This window comes from Schistocerca gregaria, chromosome 9 (genome assembly GCF_023897955.1).
Source record: "Schistocerca gregaria isolate iqSchGreg1 chromosome 9, iqSchGreg1.2, whole genome shotgun sequence".
Classification (NCBI taxonomy): Eukaryota; Metazoa; Arthropoda; class Insecta; order Orthoptera; family Acrididae; genus Schistocerca; species Schistocerca gregaria.
The window spans coordinates 120146398-120166543 of NC_064928.1; the positions used below are offsets into that span (position 1 = coordinate 120146398).

Consider the following 20146-nt stretch of genomic DNA (forward strand, 5'->3'; position numbering starts at 1 on the left):
TTGCTTCATAATAAACAGAATACAAAAACTAGTAGCTAGTATTGGTATGAAGTAGCATCCATGGACCATACCTATCACAGTTTATGCAGAACAACAATATGAAGAGGACAGAAAGTTGTTCATCACATAGAGGTGACACTAAGCAGCAGACAGGCACCTGTAAAACTAGATTAAACTTATGGGCAGTCCTTCCGATTAAGAAAAACACATATACATTCATATACACGGCCACCCTCATCTCCAGCCAGTGAGGCCCTACCAGAGTTAAAAGTGATTTCGGCTGGGGCAAATAGTGGGGGTAAGTATGGTAGAGGTGGGGGTGACAGGATGGTGGGCTGCTAGGTGCAGCATGGATAGGCTGCTCTGGGAAGGGGGAAAGGAGCAGGAGAGAAGAGGAGAAAAGGTTTTGGAGGCGCACTGGGTTAACAGCAGATGTGTATCAGGCTGGAGTGGTTGGAGCAGGAGAGGGGGAGGTCAGGGACTCGCAAAGGCTAGGATGGCGAGGGGGGGATGCATATGATGCAAAGAGAGTTTTCAACTGCATAACTCACAAAAGCTGGCGCAGTTAGGAAGAATCCAAGCCAGACACACTCTGAAGCAATCAAAATCAAGAACTGTATTGGATGGTATGTTTGGGAACTGGGTAATCCAGCTGACTCTCTGCCACAATTTCGCAGTGGCAATTTGGCAGACAGATAGCTTGTTGTGTATATGTAGCAGTCTTCACTTCTGAGATATCCCACTTTAAAAAGCTTTTTTAATTAGTTATTTTGTTTGATATCTATGAGGGATTATCCTTAGAGTATTTCAAAAGAAGCTTGAGAAAAGTGCCTCAAATGTTGGAATAACACTGAACAACTGTTGAGAGTGTTTATCAGAACATCTCAAAAGGTGCCACTGAACCTAATGATATACTGTCAAGGTTATTGTTACACATTCTTAGCACAGAGAGGTTCTAGGTATAAGTGATAAACCAGAATCAGGTTTACAGTGAAACAGATTCATAATCTAAATACATACATTAATAAGTGTAAACATCTGTGTATACATGGCAAGTAGAAGCATTTAAGGATATTAAAGTAGGCAATTACACATAAAACAGAAGAATATTTCCACAGAGAATAAATAGTTATAATATCATTTATTTAACAATCACGGAAAAACACAATTCTGTATTCTTCATTGGTCAAAACATGTAAACATATACTTACATAAAACACATCAACAAAAACTGTTATGTACATCAACGTTTAACCATTCACAGACCAACCAACCAAGTAAAAAAATATTTATTGCTCAAAAAGTAAAAATGAATTTACAAAACAATGGGGTAAAACTAAGAGAAAGAGAGCAAAGCATAAAAATAAAAGAAATGCAACAGAAGGAATTTCAGGTAAAATCAGAAGTTCTGCATAACAAGTAACCTATATAATCCACGGATCATATGCTCGTCGATGTTGCCTTTCTGGAAAATGGGAAATTTCCAGTACTAAATCCAGAGTCTTAGCTTTCCTGACAGATTCTACGCGGTCATACATCTTATACAATGCACAAACTTTCAAAATGTGATCTCCTTCTTCTCCCAAGCTCTTGATGACAGATAAATGTGCGTTAAGGTTGAAGGAATCGATACAAGTGCAGTGAAATTTGCTACCAAGAGCTGACAGACTGCATCAGTCAAATAGCATGTATTGCATGCAACTTTAACACACTTTTTCAGTAATAAACAACATGAACAACTACAAATTAACTAAATGGAAACTGTGTTAAACAGAGAAATAACCAAAGGTAAGTATTCAAGCAAAAGAGAAAGGAAGATGAGAATTGAACAACTCGCCAGTTGCTAGGTCATTAGGGTTGGAGTACTTTCTCAGATGGAATATTAATCATCCTGGTTCACACTTCAAGTAAAGCTATCTCTCCACAGGCAACAAAAATTTGCACACGCACCCCCCCCCCCTTCCCCCACCATCACCCTCTGAGACGAGTAAGTGTTTCCACATGCAAATTTGAGTTCCTATTTGTACTATATTCAATATAGTGTCAATTTAAATAAGACATGTAGGCATAAACATAAGTGTGCAGATTTGAGATAAAAAGCTCACAGAAATGTTAACAAGAATAACACAGTCTAAAAAATACCAAGTACGAAAATGTATTCCTCATTGTAATTGTTTGGCGGAGCATCAACACACTAGTAACATCATTGTTGACACAGGACAAAGCGTTGTTCAAAAAGTAAATAAACAAGTAAAAACTATTTTCTAAATCTTTTTGAGCTACATTTCTTGTTCTATACAAAAGTTAGGCATATGTGCGACATGACACGGCAGCTTGCCTTATGTTACACATAACACTGGGACACTTGGCAACTGCAGACTTCTTTATTATCGCTGTTGAATGCTCGCTTCTTTTCTAAAAACACAATTTCTATATTTTGACTTGAAATTGTGCCTTGTACTTACAACACCCTGGAGTTATATTGCAAAGTACTGCTTTTCTCTCAAAAGTTCTGTCTCATTTTTATTTTTAGAGTTAGTCAAGGCTCTGATAGGTCACAGATACTGTAAATATATTATATTCTTTACTTAATTTTATTACCAAATTTTCTACTACTGTGCAGAACATTCATCATTCAGTGATTGTGCCAATAAGAGCACTATTATATTTACATGCTATTTTAATTAGGTCAAAGCCAGCTTTAAATCTCTGAAGACATAAATAAAAAAAATTATATATTCAAAATATTGATTGTTCTGCACTAATATGAACTTCGACAAGCACGCAGTCTCAGTTACAAAACTTTTGGAAAATGTTATGTCATTTACAATAGTCTGCAGCTCGTGGTCTAGCGGATAGCGTTGTTGCCTTTGGACCACAGGGTCCCAGGTTTGATTCCAGGTGGGGTTGGGGATTCTCTCTGCCCAGGGACTGGGTGTTTGTGTTGTCTTCATCATCATCATCATCATCATCACCATTCGTGACAGTGGCTAGATTGGACAGTGTAAAAACAATGGACTGCATAGAAAATGGGACTTTGCATGGGCACTGATAACCACACAGTTGAGTGCCCCACAAACCAATCATCATCAAAATCACCATCACCATCATCATCATTTACAATGATGTTGTGTTTCTTTATTACAACCGATTATAAGGAACTGCTGAAGGCTGTTATTAGAACCCTATCACAAGATTTAGAACAGTTAGCCACTTTACGAAGTATTTAGTCACTTAGCTGAAGACAAAGCTCATTCTTTCAACATGAAACTATTCACATAAATGATTAATGGGAAATCTCATATAAAGATGTGAAACAAATACTAACAAAGAGATAGAGGGGCTGGCCAGTACTTACCTCAGCTCAGTACAGCCAATAGATACACAAAAAACAACCGAAAATATACGTTCCTAGCTTTCGGAATAAATGTTCCTTCATCGGGGAGGGGAGAGGGGAAAGAAAGGGAAGAAGGCCTCCATCCTTGCTACCCTCCCTGTTTTCCTTTCCCTGTTGCTTCATAACCTGGGTTGTGAGTAACTAAATCCACTTTCCCTTCTTCCCTTTCTTTCCCATCTCTCCTCCCTGATGAAGGAACATTTATTCCGAAAGCTCGGAACGTATATTTTCGGTTGTTTTTTGTGTATCTATTGGCTGTACTGAGCTGAGGTAAGTACTGGCCAGCCCCTCTATCTCTTTGTTAGTAACTATTCACATACACAAATGAAAGGTGCTGTCCAATAAAAAAAAGCAGAATGAGAACAGCTCCACATAGTAGCATTTTCTGAAAGCCTACAATGGTAGTGGGGGAAGGTGCATGTAGCCAGCAAGTTAAACGATTTTTAATTTTTCTGTCAGGTCAGCTAGCATCACTGAGACAGTAGGGTGGTTCCAGATGCCACCAGACTGGCCAGTGTGGTGGTATCATTGTCTGTGAAAATGAGACTTAATGTACTAAAATGTGTTGTTGTTGTTTTGGCCATAACTAATCTAGAGAACTTTATAAAACTACGAGACAGAACTGTTTGCTAGTAATTCAGGAGACATGTCAGTACTACCGACAGAGTCTCATGAAAGCGCACAAACCATCCTATGTCAGGAAAGTGGGGGTGGGGAAGACAGGTCACTCAGACCCCAGGATGAGAGGAACCCACCAGCTGTGAAGATGAAAGGAAACAAAGTTGAAAATGGGGGAGGCTGGGGGGGGGGGGGGGGGGTGGAGGGAGATGCATAGGTGGGCAGCAAAGAGAGTAGGAGCTCAAACAAAGATCACTAACCTCCTGAAGCATCATGTGACACCACTGCACTTCATTAGGCATCATCCTACCCTTGCTACAGCTTTTGGAAGTGTCTTCCTCACTCAGTTTTAGGTGGACCTATACTTTAATGTGCACCCCACACCACCACGCCTCTTGCCATTTTTCATTTACACTGATGAGACAACCCATTAGTTTAATAGTGTAGTGGTACACTTTTTTAGAATACAATATAGCGGCAACTGTGCAGGGCACAGATTCCATTAGTCCTCAGTCAGTTTCCAGAAGTGTGTGTGTGGCACCTGGTATCTACACACAGACTACACAATTCCCATAAATCACAGACTGATGGTTTGTGGGTGCGGAACTGGCCCGACAGCAACCCCCATGCATTCCATTGGGTTTAGATCAACCAAATTCTGTCGCTGAGACAGAAGCTTGAGTTCACTATCACACTTCTCAAACAGCTGTTAGACATTATGACCTTGTGAGATCAACAATTATCCTAATGGAAAATTTAGAGATGCTGGTGGTCCGTAATAATGTTCACGTAGCCACAGCTACGGCCCACAGTGGCCCACGGAAGTGCAGGTGAATGCCCCCCCCCCCCGGTACCATAACACTGCCTACGAAGGCCCGTGATATCGGAGTGGTGCATATTTTGAGCACACAGACGGCGGTGTATCCAGACCTGAATGTTGATCTGCTGTAACAATTAATATGATTCATCCAGCTACAAGAAACATTTCCACTGACCCACAGTCCAGTGTCGACAATCCCACGTCCACTGTAATCACAACCAATGATGTCATCGGGTTAACACGGAACCACATAGTGGTCGTCTGATGGGAGGCCCCACATTCGACAGTGTGCGCTGTACAGTTTGCTTCGAAACACTTCTGCCTGCTGCAGCATTGTAGTATGTCATCAGGTCTGCCACAGATCTATGCTGTTTTATAGACTGAGCAAGTCTCTGACTTCCACATTCTATTATGAGACAAGGATATTCATGAACTTGTCACCTACTCGTGATTTTACTGTCCTTCAGGTGCTGTCGTCTGAAGAGCGAGGTGCCTGAGGAAGGTCGGTATATTGCAACATGACCACAAAAAACAACAGTCGCTACAAGTTGCATCAACGAATGAGCAACAGCAACGCAGCCACGCCTACAAACATTTCACTATGCCGCCGCATGCACTTGTCTATTTACCGCCAAGCACAGAACCATTCTGCCCAAGTCAGTGAGCACTGACTCAAGATGACAGCATCGTCTTCTAATATGGCAGCTGTGTAATCAATGTATTAGGCAGAGCTATAAGCGAAAGTTACTATTACACATACTCAGAGCGAGAGACTTTTAATTTTGTCTGTGTCAAGTGAGACAATGTTGAGAGACAGTAGTAAATACTCACGAAATGGATTGGACAGAGTAATTTTCTTATCTACGTTATAACAAACTGAAATAATATTCTACGTGTTATAGTATCCACTCGGTCCCCTCCCAGAGCAAAACAAGGCACCCACCATTGCGTCAGCACGTGTATTTTTGTCCAGCACAACACTTCAACCACCTTCCATAGATGTTCACGACAGTTTCATGTGAACTGTTGACTGGCTTCGCCATTTCCAATCTTCCTGCTCCCAAGTGCTAGACATAACAATCTGTCCTTTGCCAGACTTACTCACGTCAGTACATTCCCAATTTTCAGTACATGTAGTTGCTAGAATGATTCCCCATTTGCTCTATTCTGCTCACATATTTCCCGGGCCGCAACATGTGCCCGCAGCACTACCAGGCAGCATTCAGTATCATGCTGCACAATGGCCACAATGCTTCAGCTTATCAGTGTAAACTAATCACCATCGGCTGTGAAAGTCGTGGAAGAGACAGATAAAATCTTATGGCTGACTAAGGGTTGAACTCCAGGCCTTGGTTTGCCATTCACCCAATGAGTCAAAGTATACATTAGTTACTTCATATTGCATGCAAGGAAAACAAGATTTAGTGAAAGTAATGGTATCAGACCTAAAAGAAAAAAGTGTTTCACAGATAACGTTAATGCTACAAAAGACAATAAAAGTGAATGATTTCAGTGCACATGTAAGGATACAGATGTCTGTCACGAACACTTGGCGCCTCTCGTAACGCTCGTATACCTTGCCCTGAATATGTACTGTTGTGCCCAGATCCAAAAGTTCACGTGCTGCGTCAGCTTTTGTCATCACTTTTTCCATAAAAGAAAGTCTTGCCTGTGAAAACAAAATACCTATAATACAATGTTTTCTTACAAATTAGGTCTTCAGCCACAATAAACATTTTAACAGTTGTTATTTTCTGCTTACAGCTGCTATTTCATTCAAAATGTTTTTTTTTTCTTTTTTTAATATTCATCAGGTTTCACAATCACACAGAAATTAATACTACAAAAACAAACAGAGAAATAGATTCCACTCAAAAAAATTTCTGTTCCTACCCTAGACGCTCGTTAACATAGCAGTTCCTTGCATATGTAGGTGCCAGATAATGGAACTGCTGGGTTATTAAATGTGTATGATTTTCTTCTTCTTTCTTTTTTTCTTTGGGTCATCTAAGGACCACACACCAGTTTCAAAGCTTCCTTCTTTGTTGTTCTTTCTTTTTCCTCCAGTATTCTTTCATCTTTTCACTATGTATCCTTTTTCTCTCCTCAGACCATTCTGACCTTGTCTTCTCCCTTTTGCCTTGGAATCCTTCCAGTTTTAACACTTTCCTCTTGAAACTCTCTTTTTCTGTTGCATCTTTTTCACTTATGTGTTTCTTTCCAAATCTTTCCTAACTTCTTGCATCCAGACTATTATTGACTTCTTGTCCTAAAAATATTTAAAAATCTGTCTCGTTTACCTGTTGCTGTTCATTCTGTATAAGTGTCCAAAAAATAGCAGTCACCTCTTCCGTAGTGTTTCATTTATGTTTTCTATGTCGCGATAAACTACTTCATTGCTTCTTAATTTCCATACCTCTGTATTTCTTGGTGGTCCAAGTATTTTTTGAATGATTTTTCTTTCTAGGACTTCAAGTCTGTGTAATTTGTAGTTCAGTACTAAACATTCACTTGCATAAAGACATGGTTTTACTACTGTGTTGTAGTGCTGTATCTTCAAATTTTTAGACAGACACCTTTTGTTGTAGACATTCCTAGTTATTCCATAAGCTCTCTCCATTTTATATACTTTTTCTTCTATAGCAAATTTTTCTAAGCCATTATCTTGGGTAGTTGTGTAAGATTTTATTATTATTCAACTGACATATACTTCATTAAATCCAAAAGAGCAATTTTTATAATGCCCAAAGATACAAGTCTAAAAACATAGGGGATATACTTTATTAAGTCCAAAGATACATTTATTTTCAAAGAAAACTTTTTCTTGAATGTTTATGTAGTTATACAGCAGTATCATTCACTATGAAACTTTTAACTGTCGCAATGATGATATGCGATGGGACATGCTTTATTGCATAAACTTTTTACAAGCACTACTTCAGTACTGTGTGTATCTGTTTATTGCATAATGTGCTCCAGGAAGATGTCTGTAGCTTCAGCACCAACAGTGTGAGAAATCTTCATGCTCTCTCCTCCGATGTCCTCTTCCTCACCACTGTCATCAATACTTTCCTGCACACTTTTGATCATTTCTTCATCTGTTAAACTTTGGTCTTTCTCACAGTCTTCCTCAATGAGCCACTTAGCAATATCATCTTCATCAATATCCCATCTTCCTGGAAGCATGAGGAATATGTCAGTGTGCAAAGTATCAGCAGTTGATGATTCCGAGCTGACTGGCTCATCACTGTTGTTCAGTACTGAATTCAAAACAGCAGCAATAGATGGCCACACTTATCTTCAGGTCTTCATTATTGTAGTGCTCTCCACTTTACTCTTTGCTTCGGCTGCTTGGAAAACATCACACGAGTTGATTGCTTTCCACACCTTCAGCATAGTCTCGGTACAGATGTTTTCACATTCGTTCAGCATGAAGACAATTTTTATAATGGCGATTAGTTGATTCCAAAATTCTCTATGTGCTGAAGCAAGACTGTCAAACTGGGTGGTTGAAGAGACATTGGTATTTGTATACTACCAGACTTTACAGTCAAATCGGATGGATGACTGAGAACATTGTCAATAACAGGGAGTGCTTTCAATGTAAGATTTTTCTTCTTCAGCTCTTTTCTTACTGTTGGTGCAAAACTTTAGTGGAACCACCAAGAGAATACTTCTCTGTCTGTGTACAGTTTCTCCTAAGTGCAATATTGCACTGGTAGTGTATTTATGTCACTGTGTCAAAAACAAAGTGGTTGTTGGGATTTCCCAGTCAGCACAAGCGGTAGTTCACGACTCCCATTTGCATCACAACACACCATTAAGATTACAAGCTGTTTTTGTTGTTTCTACCCACGAGCTTACTTCTTGTTCTTGGCAGCTAATGCTTTTGAAGAAAGCATCTTGAAAAACAGTCCAGGTTCATCAGCACTGTACAAGGCATCATCAGTTACATCTTCTTCCTCTATTATCTTCTGTATCTCATTTACAAACTCATCTACATCTCCTTTGTCAGCCAAGTGACTTTCCCCGGTGACTGTGGCTGTGTCGTTTTTTCCAGTTCATTGTTGGGATTAAATCTACATAACAATGTACACAAGAATAAACATGTTGAGTAGCTAGCTAGTAAATTGTGTAGCTTTGCATCTGCATTATAAATATTAAGCAGTGTTACTGAGGTGAACTAACAAAAAACTGTACTCCACAGATACTTTTTGTCAATCACAAGGTGTGACAATGGTTTTTGGGGAAATTAACGAACATACTATGCATACTGAAAATTGTTATGAACACATGTGCCCAACATTCAAGTGTGTCATGTTGCCATTATTTAGAAACCTATACCTCCCTGCACATCTATAAAATTATCATGTTCGTATAAAGCAAATCAGAGTTTTCTTTTTTACTGATAGCCATTTTGACCATTCACGTAATACACAAAATGAAGATAATTTTACACTCCCTGTTCAAAGCTGAAAATTATATGCTCAGATTCCCAACATGCTTTGATGAAACCACAAAAAATGAAAATATGTGCGAAAGGAAATAAGGAAACAAAGAAAGAATGAAGAAGAAGAAGAAGAAGAAAAAGAAGAAGCTACATGATATCCTACATCAGAGATTCTACTGATCAGTCAAAGAGTTCATGAAGAATGGACTAACAGTTCGAGCAGGATGTACATCACTATTATTCTTCATTGACTAAACAACAAAACATGCACTAATATTAAAACACTGCTGCCTCTCTCTACCTATAGTTTTATACTAGCGAACTTGTATTATGGTACACATCTGACTTTTGCTTTGCACCAATCACAGTATACAAAAGTACTGCTAGAACAAACACTGACAACTGCTATGGGAATTTCTTTACTGCGCTACAAGTTTTGAACAGAAAGATCTTAATCAGGCTAAAGAAAAGACCACTGACATGCAGATGTCTAAGTCATCATAATTTTGATAATGATCATTACATGTTCAAACACCAACTGTTGGGGAAATGTGTATTTTACATCTGCAAGACTACTCTGCAATACACACTTAAGCACCTGGCAGAAGGCTCACAAAACTACCTACAGACTATTTCTCTGCCGTTCCACTCCCTAGCACCACATGGGAAAAATGAATACTTGAAACTTTATATACGAGTTGTGATTTCTCTTATTTCATTTCGATGATCGTTTCTACCCTTGTAGGTTGCCAACAGTAACATATTTTCACATTCAGAAGAGAAAGTTGGTGATTAAAATTTCATGGAAAAATCTCCTCCATGGCACAGTTAGAATTGGCCAAGACTGACTGACAAGCAAGAGAATCTAATGTCTTCCTTAAGCTATATAGGCAATGTGTTTCAATATTAATTAGTCATGAAAGTCTACACTCGAAAGTAAACGAACATCCATCATCTCTCATAGAGTTGAAACATTTTCTTTGTCAGTAATGCAAAAAACACATTGACCACCATTGAGGATTTAGTATTTGGCCACAATAAGTTGACCTTTCGTGCAGTAGCTGTCAAGAAAGGCAGGAGGCACGCTTTGTCCCTGCATGAGAACTGCTGAGGGGATAGCGCTGACTTCTTCCCGCAATGCTGTCACCATTACCTATGTTTTGTGCTTACATGAAAGCAGAGGTGACACATGCAGAAATATTTGCAGCACTCTGAGACAAATGAATCTCATTTTCCTCATTACTGGAAGAACCAGTAAAAAGGATTAACTGATCGTGACCAAACAGTACATGAATAATCACTCGGAATGATGCAGGCTGTTCTAAACAGCAAAATTGATCTTTCAGCATGTTGGGATTAAAAATAATATTAATGATTTTAGTGAAGTTCCAGGATACACATCATGTAACAAGAGCCAGCATTGAAATGTTAATGACCAGTGCAGACAGCAATGTCATTTCAAAAGCAGTGTATTCAAATGAAGATTTCCTTTTCTTGTTCTTTCCACTCTTTGAATCTAATTGATCAGCTGTTGTTGGATAACAGAAAAGAAAGGCAAACAAAATGTTAAAATCAGCAAATAACTGTGACGTGCGAGAAATAGGATCGTCGCAGAGTGATACTGGACAGAAGACCATAATAGCTCTTGTAAATAATGAAGAATTTAAATATTTTATTACTGGTGATTTGTAAACCACAACTAATCAGAGAAATAATAAAACTTCATAACTTGCCTGCTTCACGTGGGCTGGCATAGGGGATTCAGCAATTCTCCTCTTTGAAAGCAGAAGTTCTTCATACCTGTCTTCATCTATTTTTAAGTTCTTATTAAGTTTGCATACAATGGCTCCTGTACCATCATCCACTGCAATACAAGAATACATCCATGAAAATCAATCCTACGAGTGTTTTATTTAACATTCAAATAAAAATATCCAATGGCAAAAGTGCATTTACAGTGTCAGCGGCTGGTGTACGGCATGCTTATGTTGGTAATACCTTGTGTGATAAGGACAGGAACCGATTACAACAAACTGTGGGTCAGTTGGTGGTAGCAAATCAGAATGCTCCTTTGTAATTTTCTACGGCATGCTTATGTTGGTAATACCTTGTGTGATAAGGACAGGAACCGATTACAACAAACTGTGGGTCAGTTGGTGGTAGCAAATCAGAATGCTCCTTTGTAATTTTCTATGGTTTTTAAATAAAGTTATCTGGTATTTTGCTCTATTAAGTAAGAATTTAATCATGCCAGAACAGTTTTTGGCAAAATAAGATCGACATGTATGTTATTGATATGACAAATGTATGTCTCAGGATACATTATGGATCAGTCTGTTATAGCAATTGTGGTTTTTTTGAGACTCAGTGGTTTTGCCACCTCACAAGTAAATTATCACATCCCAACCTAACCTAGGCCTCAGGCCACACTACAAGTCAGTCTGTCAGAAGATCAATTTTTCTTGCATTCACATTCGTTGGCTTTGTGAACTCTCAACCAAATTATCACATTCAAACTAACTTAAGCCTCAGGCTTCCCTACAGGTCAGTGTCAGCACATCTACATTTTTTCCATACACCAAATAAGAACGAAAACTTTATAATAACCATACCAGTAAATATTATTCCGGCACTCTCATATCGAAAACATATGTAATCAAATTATATCTTCTGCTGAAAGAAACCATTAGATTCATTAATTCTCATTGGCTACCATAGTATATATCACCTGATTGGCTATGATGAATGGCAATGAACTGCCAACATCAGCACGCAACACAAGAGCCCCTGACACTAGCTCTAGCCAACCTACCAATGTAGAAACTTGTGGCAAATTCGAATCACATGATAAAGTGTTTAGAGTGTAGATACTGGCAACAGTTCCTCAACTACCACTGCAAGTGGGGCACGTCCATCGGCAAATCTGCCTTGGCCCACTGGTTGGAAAATAAAACACAGTCCAATAAAATTTGACGCACAGTGATCTGTATGCCACAAGTACCACACACTGCAGTGTCCTCTTGCCGGACCAAGAAGTCATGCATCATAGTGCTGTGGCCTATACGAGGATGAGTAAGGACATCGTCCTGTTGACATGGCTGGAAAGATGTATGCCATAGCCGCATTGTGGGTTTTACTAAATGTAGTTCTGTTACTTCCAGCCACTCTTCCTCCCACCGATGCAGGACTCTGGAGCTCAACAGCAAGGTTACAGCATGCACACTCAAATACCTGGGTATTAAAACACGACTCCTTGGTTGCTACATCTGCCCTATAATTCCCTGCAAGTCCCATGTGCCCTAGTACCCAGCAGAAAGACCCTCCTTCTCCAGTCATGGTATTTGGAGGAGGGCATCCTGAATATTCTGGACTACTTTATCTGCTGGGTACAAATGTTTCAGAGAGTGAAGGGGGCTCAGAGAATCGGAACAGACAAGAAGTTTAGCACTGGAATAATGTCTCATCTGCTCCAATGCCCGCAAGATCGTACATGATTTGGCAATGAACACAGTAAAATCTTGAGGCAATCAGAGCTTGTGGACATGATACACAAAAATAACAGAGGAACCAACAGAGTCCTCCCATTTCAACCCACTTGCAAAGACAGCTACATAGTTGCAGTGCTTGTATAAACTATCAGAAAACACTGAATGGGAAACAGAAGCAGGAATGCAATCTCTTCCGTACTGCGCCAAATCTAAAATTACACTGGGCCTCTCCAGTAACCAGGGTAACAGATGGTTAAAACCCTGGATTTGGAGTCATAGTTGCTCCACACAGAGTGACTTCAGCACATGCTGCATGCAGATTCCAAATGGCATTATGGCTCATGGATGGTTGGTGAAAAGGCATTTCAGAGGCAGGTGAACAACAGTATGATATACGGGTGAAGTCGAAGCTGCGAGGAACTTACGTGCCTGACATACCGTGAGGACCTGCCACCAGATGGTAAATGGTGGTTTCTCAGCCTCAGCACAAAGACTGGGTATGGGAATGACCCTATAAGCACCCATGGCCAGCTGAATCCCTCACAGTGAGCAGTGTGAATGATCTTCGAATAAGAAGGCCTCGCCGAACCGTACACAGTGCACCCATAGTCCAGCTGCAAGTGCACAAAAGCCCCTGAAATTTCGTTTTTGCAGCCCATTACTCCAACCTCTGCAATGTATGTTGCAACTGACAGATCTCACTCTCGCAACATTGGAGGAATAGAAAACAACAAAATTGTCCACAAATGAAGAGCACGGTACAGGACTCTGTACCACGGACATGATACTGTTTATGGCTACAGTGAAGAGGGTAACACTTAAGATACTCTAGTAGTCCACGGGTGTACTGCCGGAGCGTCCAATGGGCACAATATTTCAGTGATCAGAAATTTCGCCATCATCAGGTGCGCTGACGAACTGAGCTCCTGAGGGCGGGTGGCCGTATTAAATCCCCTCCCCTCACAAGGCGTTCTCTCCGCTGTCCGTGCCCGCGCATCAGTGGCCGCTGAGACACTGGCGTCAGTGTAATTGCCCTAGTCGCCCATTCATTTCCTTTGCTGAGTGTCTTTTTAATTAGACTCAGTGCTGGTTCCCATGCCCTGCTGAGGTTGTAGCCGCAATGTCGGTTGATGAGTCCGTCCCTGGTACGAATATCAGTAGCCTCTCTAACGACGCTGTCCCAGTATTTAGATGTCTTTGCCAAGATCCTGGTATGTTGGTAGTCCATTTCGTGATTTTTGGACAAACAGTGCTCTGCGGCCGCCGACTTGTTGGAGTACCCAAGTCGAGTGTACCTCTGATGTTCTCGGCAACGATCTTCGATGGTGCGCACTGTCTGTCCAATATATGTCTTCCCACATTGACACGGAATCTGGTATATGCCGGCCTTCCACATAGGAACCAGCATAGAGTCTAATTAAAAAGATGCTCACCAAAGGAAACGAAGGGGGCAACTAGGGAGGACAAGGCAACTACACCACAGATGCCGATGCCAGCGTCTCGGTGTGAGAGCACGGACTGCGGAGAGAACGCCTCGCGAGGGGATGGGATTTAATACTACTGCCCGCCCTCAGGAGCTCAGTTCTTCAGCACACCTGACGATGGTGACATGTCTGATCGCCGAAATATTGTGCCTGTTGGACGCTAAGGACCACCTGTACACCCGTGGACTGTTCGAGGAAAGAATATGCCGGGAGAAACTGAAAAATCACTCTCAAAACACTGTCCTGAGGGACACCATTCTCCTGCTCAAATGAATTTGACAGCGTGTCATCAACTCCAGTCCTAAAAAATCACTGAGACAGGAAAGACCGTAAGAAAATGGAGAGGTGACCATAAAAACCCCATTGATGCAGTTGTGCGAGAATACTGTGTCCCCATGTAGTGTCATATGTCTTACTGATATCAAAGAAGATGCCAGTACAGTTACATTTACGTAGATCAGATTATCGACAGTGGACTGAAATCTCCAAAATCCACATACAGTGGCTAAGAAGTTACCTGGTCTTTAACAACCAGACTGCGTGACCGATAACCGTTCGCTGTAGGGTCTTTCCTACAAAGCCCATTAAGGTGATAGTCCTGTAAGTACTGCGAGATGTGTGATCTTTTCCTAGTTTGAGGAGAGGTACCAGAACTGCCTCCCTCCATGAGTTGGAGAAGTTGCCTGTCTGCCATATAAGATTAAAACATTGAGACGATGATTTCCTTTGATGCTGCTGGAAAATGTTGAAGCATGCAGTACCAGATTTGGTCGAGACTGGGAGCAGTGTCACAAGTCTCATACAGCTCCCACATAGAGAAAGGGGAGCTGTAAGATTCAGAAATGTTGGATCTGAAGTCCAACTGACCCTCTCTACACTCGCATGGTAGCAACAAAACGGCAGATCTTGGCTTGCATTAGCAGTAGTTTTTGCAAAATGCTCTGGCAGCATCTGAGTGATATCTACTGGTGTTGTTTGGAGAGACATATTTCAGTACTGCTGCTATTGGTAAACAACTGAGTTTACGGGAAATCTTTGAGATGGCTTCACATACTTTCGTAAAACAAGTGGAACAGTTTATAGAGTCCAGGAACGCTTGCACGACTTTTCCTTGCTCTCCTTAATTACGTGTCTAGCCTTGGCTCTCATGACTCGAAAGGCTATGTTATTTGCTGCACGGTGGCATTTAAATTGTCGAAGAACTGCATACCTGTCCCAGATTGCTGAATTGCACTCATCTGTCCACCAAGGTACAGGTCACCTCCTAAGATGACCAGAGCACTTTGGGATGGATAAGTCAGGGGCAGGATGGATCACTCGTGTGATGTGGTCCGCTAATTCTTGGACTCTGTTGCAATGTTCAAACACAGCCAGCCAGCTGAACGCCATCCAGGTAACCTTGCTGACCACCCATTTTGGTGGGTTCTGATGAAGCAATCCTCCATGCAGTAGGTTAATGCAGAGTGGGAAATGGGCACTGGAATGAAGGTCATCAATGACTTCCCACTCAACAGTGTCTGCCAGCATTGGACATCAGAGAGAGAGAGAGAGAGAGAGAGAGAGAGAGAGAGAGAGAGAGAGAGAGAGAGAGAGAGAGAGAGAGGTTAATGGCTGAGAATGAACCAGTGGCAGCACAGAAATGAGAGGGAATATCAGTGTTTAGGATGCACAGCTCTTGCGATGTTATGAGGCCCTCCAAAACCCAACCCTGAGGGCAAGTGGAGCTTGAACCCCACAAGACATGATGATTGCAGGTCAGTAGCTGGTGGGGCATATGGGTAGAGGAGTGGGCAGGGGGGGGGGGGGGAGGGGCAGAGCAGAAAGAAAGACGCTGCAGTCCCTATTCCAGACCAGGTGATCCCCAGAGCTGTTGACACACTTCACAGGTGACAAACAACCACTCCTCACTTCATGTAGTTGAACATAAGTTTGGAGTCAAATTTCACTACATCGCCATCCACCCTTTTCATTATATTTCGTACATCAACAATACCTTCTTGGGCCCACTCATTTTCCAATTCTTCTCTGGGGATGTCAACAACATTGCTAGAAGTCACAACACCTTTGCTGTAGTTCGAGGTGTTGTAGAGTTCTGTCTCTATTGCATACTCCCAAAGACATGTACCTTTTTGGAGGTTAACTGCTTGCTGGGAATTAGAAGTTTCCACTAGCAATGTTCCATTTCACAAGCACGTGACTGACATTAAAGAGCCACAGATACCCTCTTTCCACTTGACTACAAAAAATATATTCTGGCCAGCAGCATGTGTTTTGTTACAATAACTACCGCCACTCTGAATGAGTTGAGAATCAGGGGGACTGGCTACATGAGACCTCTTGTTTGACACTGTGTTGGTACCTACCGGTAAGCCACACTTTCTGCGGGGAGGAGAAAGAGGACATTTCAAAGGATCCATCCTGGACCAATGAACATTTAGGAAAATAAAATTCCACCTACACAGAGCCTCACATGCCTAGAAAAGCCTTATACAAATGAGGCGCAGCAGGGTCGCCAGAGGTTACCCGCTAATGACTGTTCCACCTCAACAGTCAAGCATCTCATCAGTGCACAGCATACCTGCAGATCGAGGGGTTTTTATAGAGGTTTTTAACTTCCTCACAGACCGAGCAGTCAAGATCTCCATTCCCTGTGCCACACAATGTTCCACTGCCCCATCGCATGGTGGTCGCTGAAGCTTGACCAGAGCTTAAGGTGACACAGGACCAGCGGCACTTACCAGTCTTCAGCTCAGGAACCTCCGGCATCACCAAGACATGCTCAGCAAAGTATGAGAAGAACTTTATGTATTACACATTCCAATTACTTTTCATCTCTGATGAAGAGCTTTATCATCCCACTGTCGTCTGATCTCTTCAAGATTTTAATATGTTTGAAGATACTAACATGAACATCCCGCAACTCCCTATTTACACGGAAGTAACATTAGTTTATCAGTGTATTATTTACTACTGTTCTCATGTTAGTGACATCACTCACTGGGTCTTTCTGGAGACTTGAATCTACAACATTTTAATGTTGTCAATGATCTATCAGCCCAGTACTGAGCTATTTACTAATCCCATAAATATTCCCACAATAATATACTGGCTATTTGATTATAAAATGATTAATAAAGGGCAGTACAATCCTCAGCACAAAAAATGGAGCCACCATGATTTCAACAAAGCGAGGAAGAGAAATTGCTACATAATATTCATGTTCTACAATGATGAATAAGAACGTAAGTAACAAAATAATGACTATGTTCTAAAACAATGGTGTATTTTCTTTTAATAAAAAAATTGTTATTTGTGGAATTAAAAAAAAACTGTGTAGTTTGTGCCAAAGGAAAGTAGATCATTCAAAGTATAGACACCATGAGATACATAAAGCATGAGATACATCAAGGACAGGCAGGAAACTAATGAGTCTGGTGAACCTCTCCAAATTACGAGTGATACTACTACTACTACTACTACTACTACTAACAACAACAACTTTTTGTTTATCTGAGGAGTGTAATATAATCCTGTGTGAAACATAATTTTCCAAGGTATATTAACAAGGAGAGGTGCTGAACAGCAGATGGGCACATTTAAAATACACTGTTGGATATTATAAGCTTTTGGACAACTTCCTTCATCAGATGAAGAAACACACACACAGTCACACAAGCACAACTCACACATGCATGGCCACTGTCACCTCCGGACGCTACAGCCACACTGCAGTGATCTCGGCTGGAATGGGCAGACGGGTTGCAAGAAAAATGTGAGGTGGGGACAGGAACTGACAGAAGGGTAGAGATGGGGTAGGATTCTATAGTGCTATCCAAAGTTATTCTATAAAGTGCTATCTGCATTCATGTGCAGGGATGTGGCAGAGACAAGGAGGTGGGCTGCCAGGTATAGCATAGTGAGGCTGAATTATGGAGGGGAATGGGAGGTGGAAGGGAGAGAAGAGAAGCAGAGTTTGGCGCGGGCAGCGGCAGAAGGCATATGTGAGGCTGGAGTGGGAGTTATTGCTATTCCATTCCAGATTTTCCATTTCTGTATCTAAGTGCTTACATTAAGGCATAAGATGTGACACAAAAAAAAGGAATGAAGCTTTCTCAAACTCTGCTGGTAACAAACTGTTAGTCAAATGTTGGCAAGAACACAAGTAACAAGACAATGACTGTATGTTCTAAAACAATGGTGTATTTTCTTTCAATAAAAAAGTGTTATTTGCAGAATTAAAAAGTACAAACTGTGTAGTTTGCGGCAGAAGAAAGGTAGATCATTTAAAGTATAGACATCATGAGATAGCAGGATGTGGTCAACAGTATATTATAGGATGTCTCAGGTCCAGACAGATAATATCAAAGCCCACAATTTACAGCACCTGACACATACAACTATACTCCAAGTAAAATTACTTTGTAACTGACAGATTGCAGCCCCAACCAAAAAAAACCCAATTCCCCCACTAGCCCCGTTAGTTTCATTATATTTTTGGAGGAATATGTGTTTCATGGTTTTTCGATCTATTTTTGTGTTTGCTGTCATGTTTACGTAATGACGTGATTGTCGCAATATGGGAGTTGTGGTGAACGGTTGTTTCTGCCATATTGGTGACATCATTGGTCAAAGCAGACGGGTGTAATAGAATCTTTCCATTAACCCAAAAATGTCACCCCTATGTGTCACAATACCATCAATACCAGCAATCATCGCTCTGAAATTCAATATTTTAAGCATTTTTGGGTCATACAAGAACAACAATGGGTCTGCTCTAAAATAGTTATTTTGATAGGAGCAGGTTTCATTTATAATTAGGTTTCCCTGCCAAGCAGTTGTCGGAGTGGATCCTTACATGAAGTCACTAATAATTACAGCCTAAATAGTGTGTGTAACAGTGCTATTACAATGTCTCTTCTAAAATAGCCTAAATATTAACAGGAAGCTAAAATTTGACTGATGTAGAGCATAAGTTTTCTTTTTCCACTCTCAAATTAAGATTATGTAAACTATCCACAAATTCATATACAGTTGAAGTTAGCCTCTATTACATAAGGCAAAAGCTACAATGGAGACATGTAATTCCAGTTTTCAGTTATGGCATATAAGTGGATGTTTCTCTCTCACAAACACACACACACACACACACACACACACAAAAAGGCACCCCATGAAATCATCTGGCATTACAAAACTCAGACACACGTAGCACTCCGTCATTACAAACAGGCTGATCACGAACATTATAAAGAACAACCAACCAATGTATATAAAGAACGATGCATATTCCGCTCTTGAAGTCACTGTTCCCATAATATCAACAGACTTTGTGAATCTTCCTTTAAAAATGTAAGCGAACGTGAAAATATGATGTTGGCGCATGTTACTGATATCTGCTATCCATAATTTCACTGGAATGTAGCAAGATTGTAATCTCCTGTAATGAAAACAGAAATTTTAGGAATTACAGCTATTAATACTCAGGTGACATACTGAAGTAAAAAAATGCTGTATGTTTTTGTTCTCGCTTTCGGACATCAAATCACTCATCATATGTTCTCTCCTGAATTATATGTTAAACATTGATGAAAAATATTTTGCACAGTAAATCTAAGTCAACTGATTATTTAGATGAAGCACACTAACTCATACTTTACCGATTTCCTTGCATTCACTTTCATACGTTTATGACAGCAAAAACATTCAATATTATGACTTAAAAAGGAAAAGTCAGATTTCGATCACACTACAAACGAGCAAGATTTCGCGCGTCGGAATTAAAACTCAAAGATATTACACGAATTATTCATACGTTGTTTTTGCTCGCTCTATTAACTGGAAAACATTACTTTTCAGCGAATGAGTATGAAAATATGTTAATTTTATTTA

The 20146-nt window shown here is 40.6% G+C and overlaps 1 protein-coding gene across 3 annotated transcripts; it reads right to left on the reverse strand.

The window, feature by feature from the left end:
- Positions 1–1122: 1122 nt before the first annotated feature.
- LOC126292192 (CST complex subunit STN1-like) lies at positions 1123–20035 on the reverse strand. Of its 3 annotated transcripts, none has more exons than XM_049986036.1 (5): positions 19915–20035; positions 19519–19694; positions 11019–11149; positions 6366–6504; positions 1123–1589 (listed from the first exon to the last, which is right to left on the reverse strand). In XM_049986036.1, coding segments are annotated over exons 1-5 (462 nt in total). In that variant the 5' UTR covers positions 19929–20035; the 3' UTR covers positions 1123–1587. The 3 variants fall into 3 exon arrangements, 2 of the variants coding, with proteins under 2 accessions (XP_049841993.1, XP_049841992.1); XM_049986035.1 differs by having other exon boundaries at positions 19904–20035; XR_007552041.1 differs by lacking the exon at positions 11019–11149.
- Between the last annotated feature and the right edge of the window lie 111 nt (positions 20036–20146).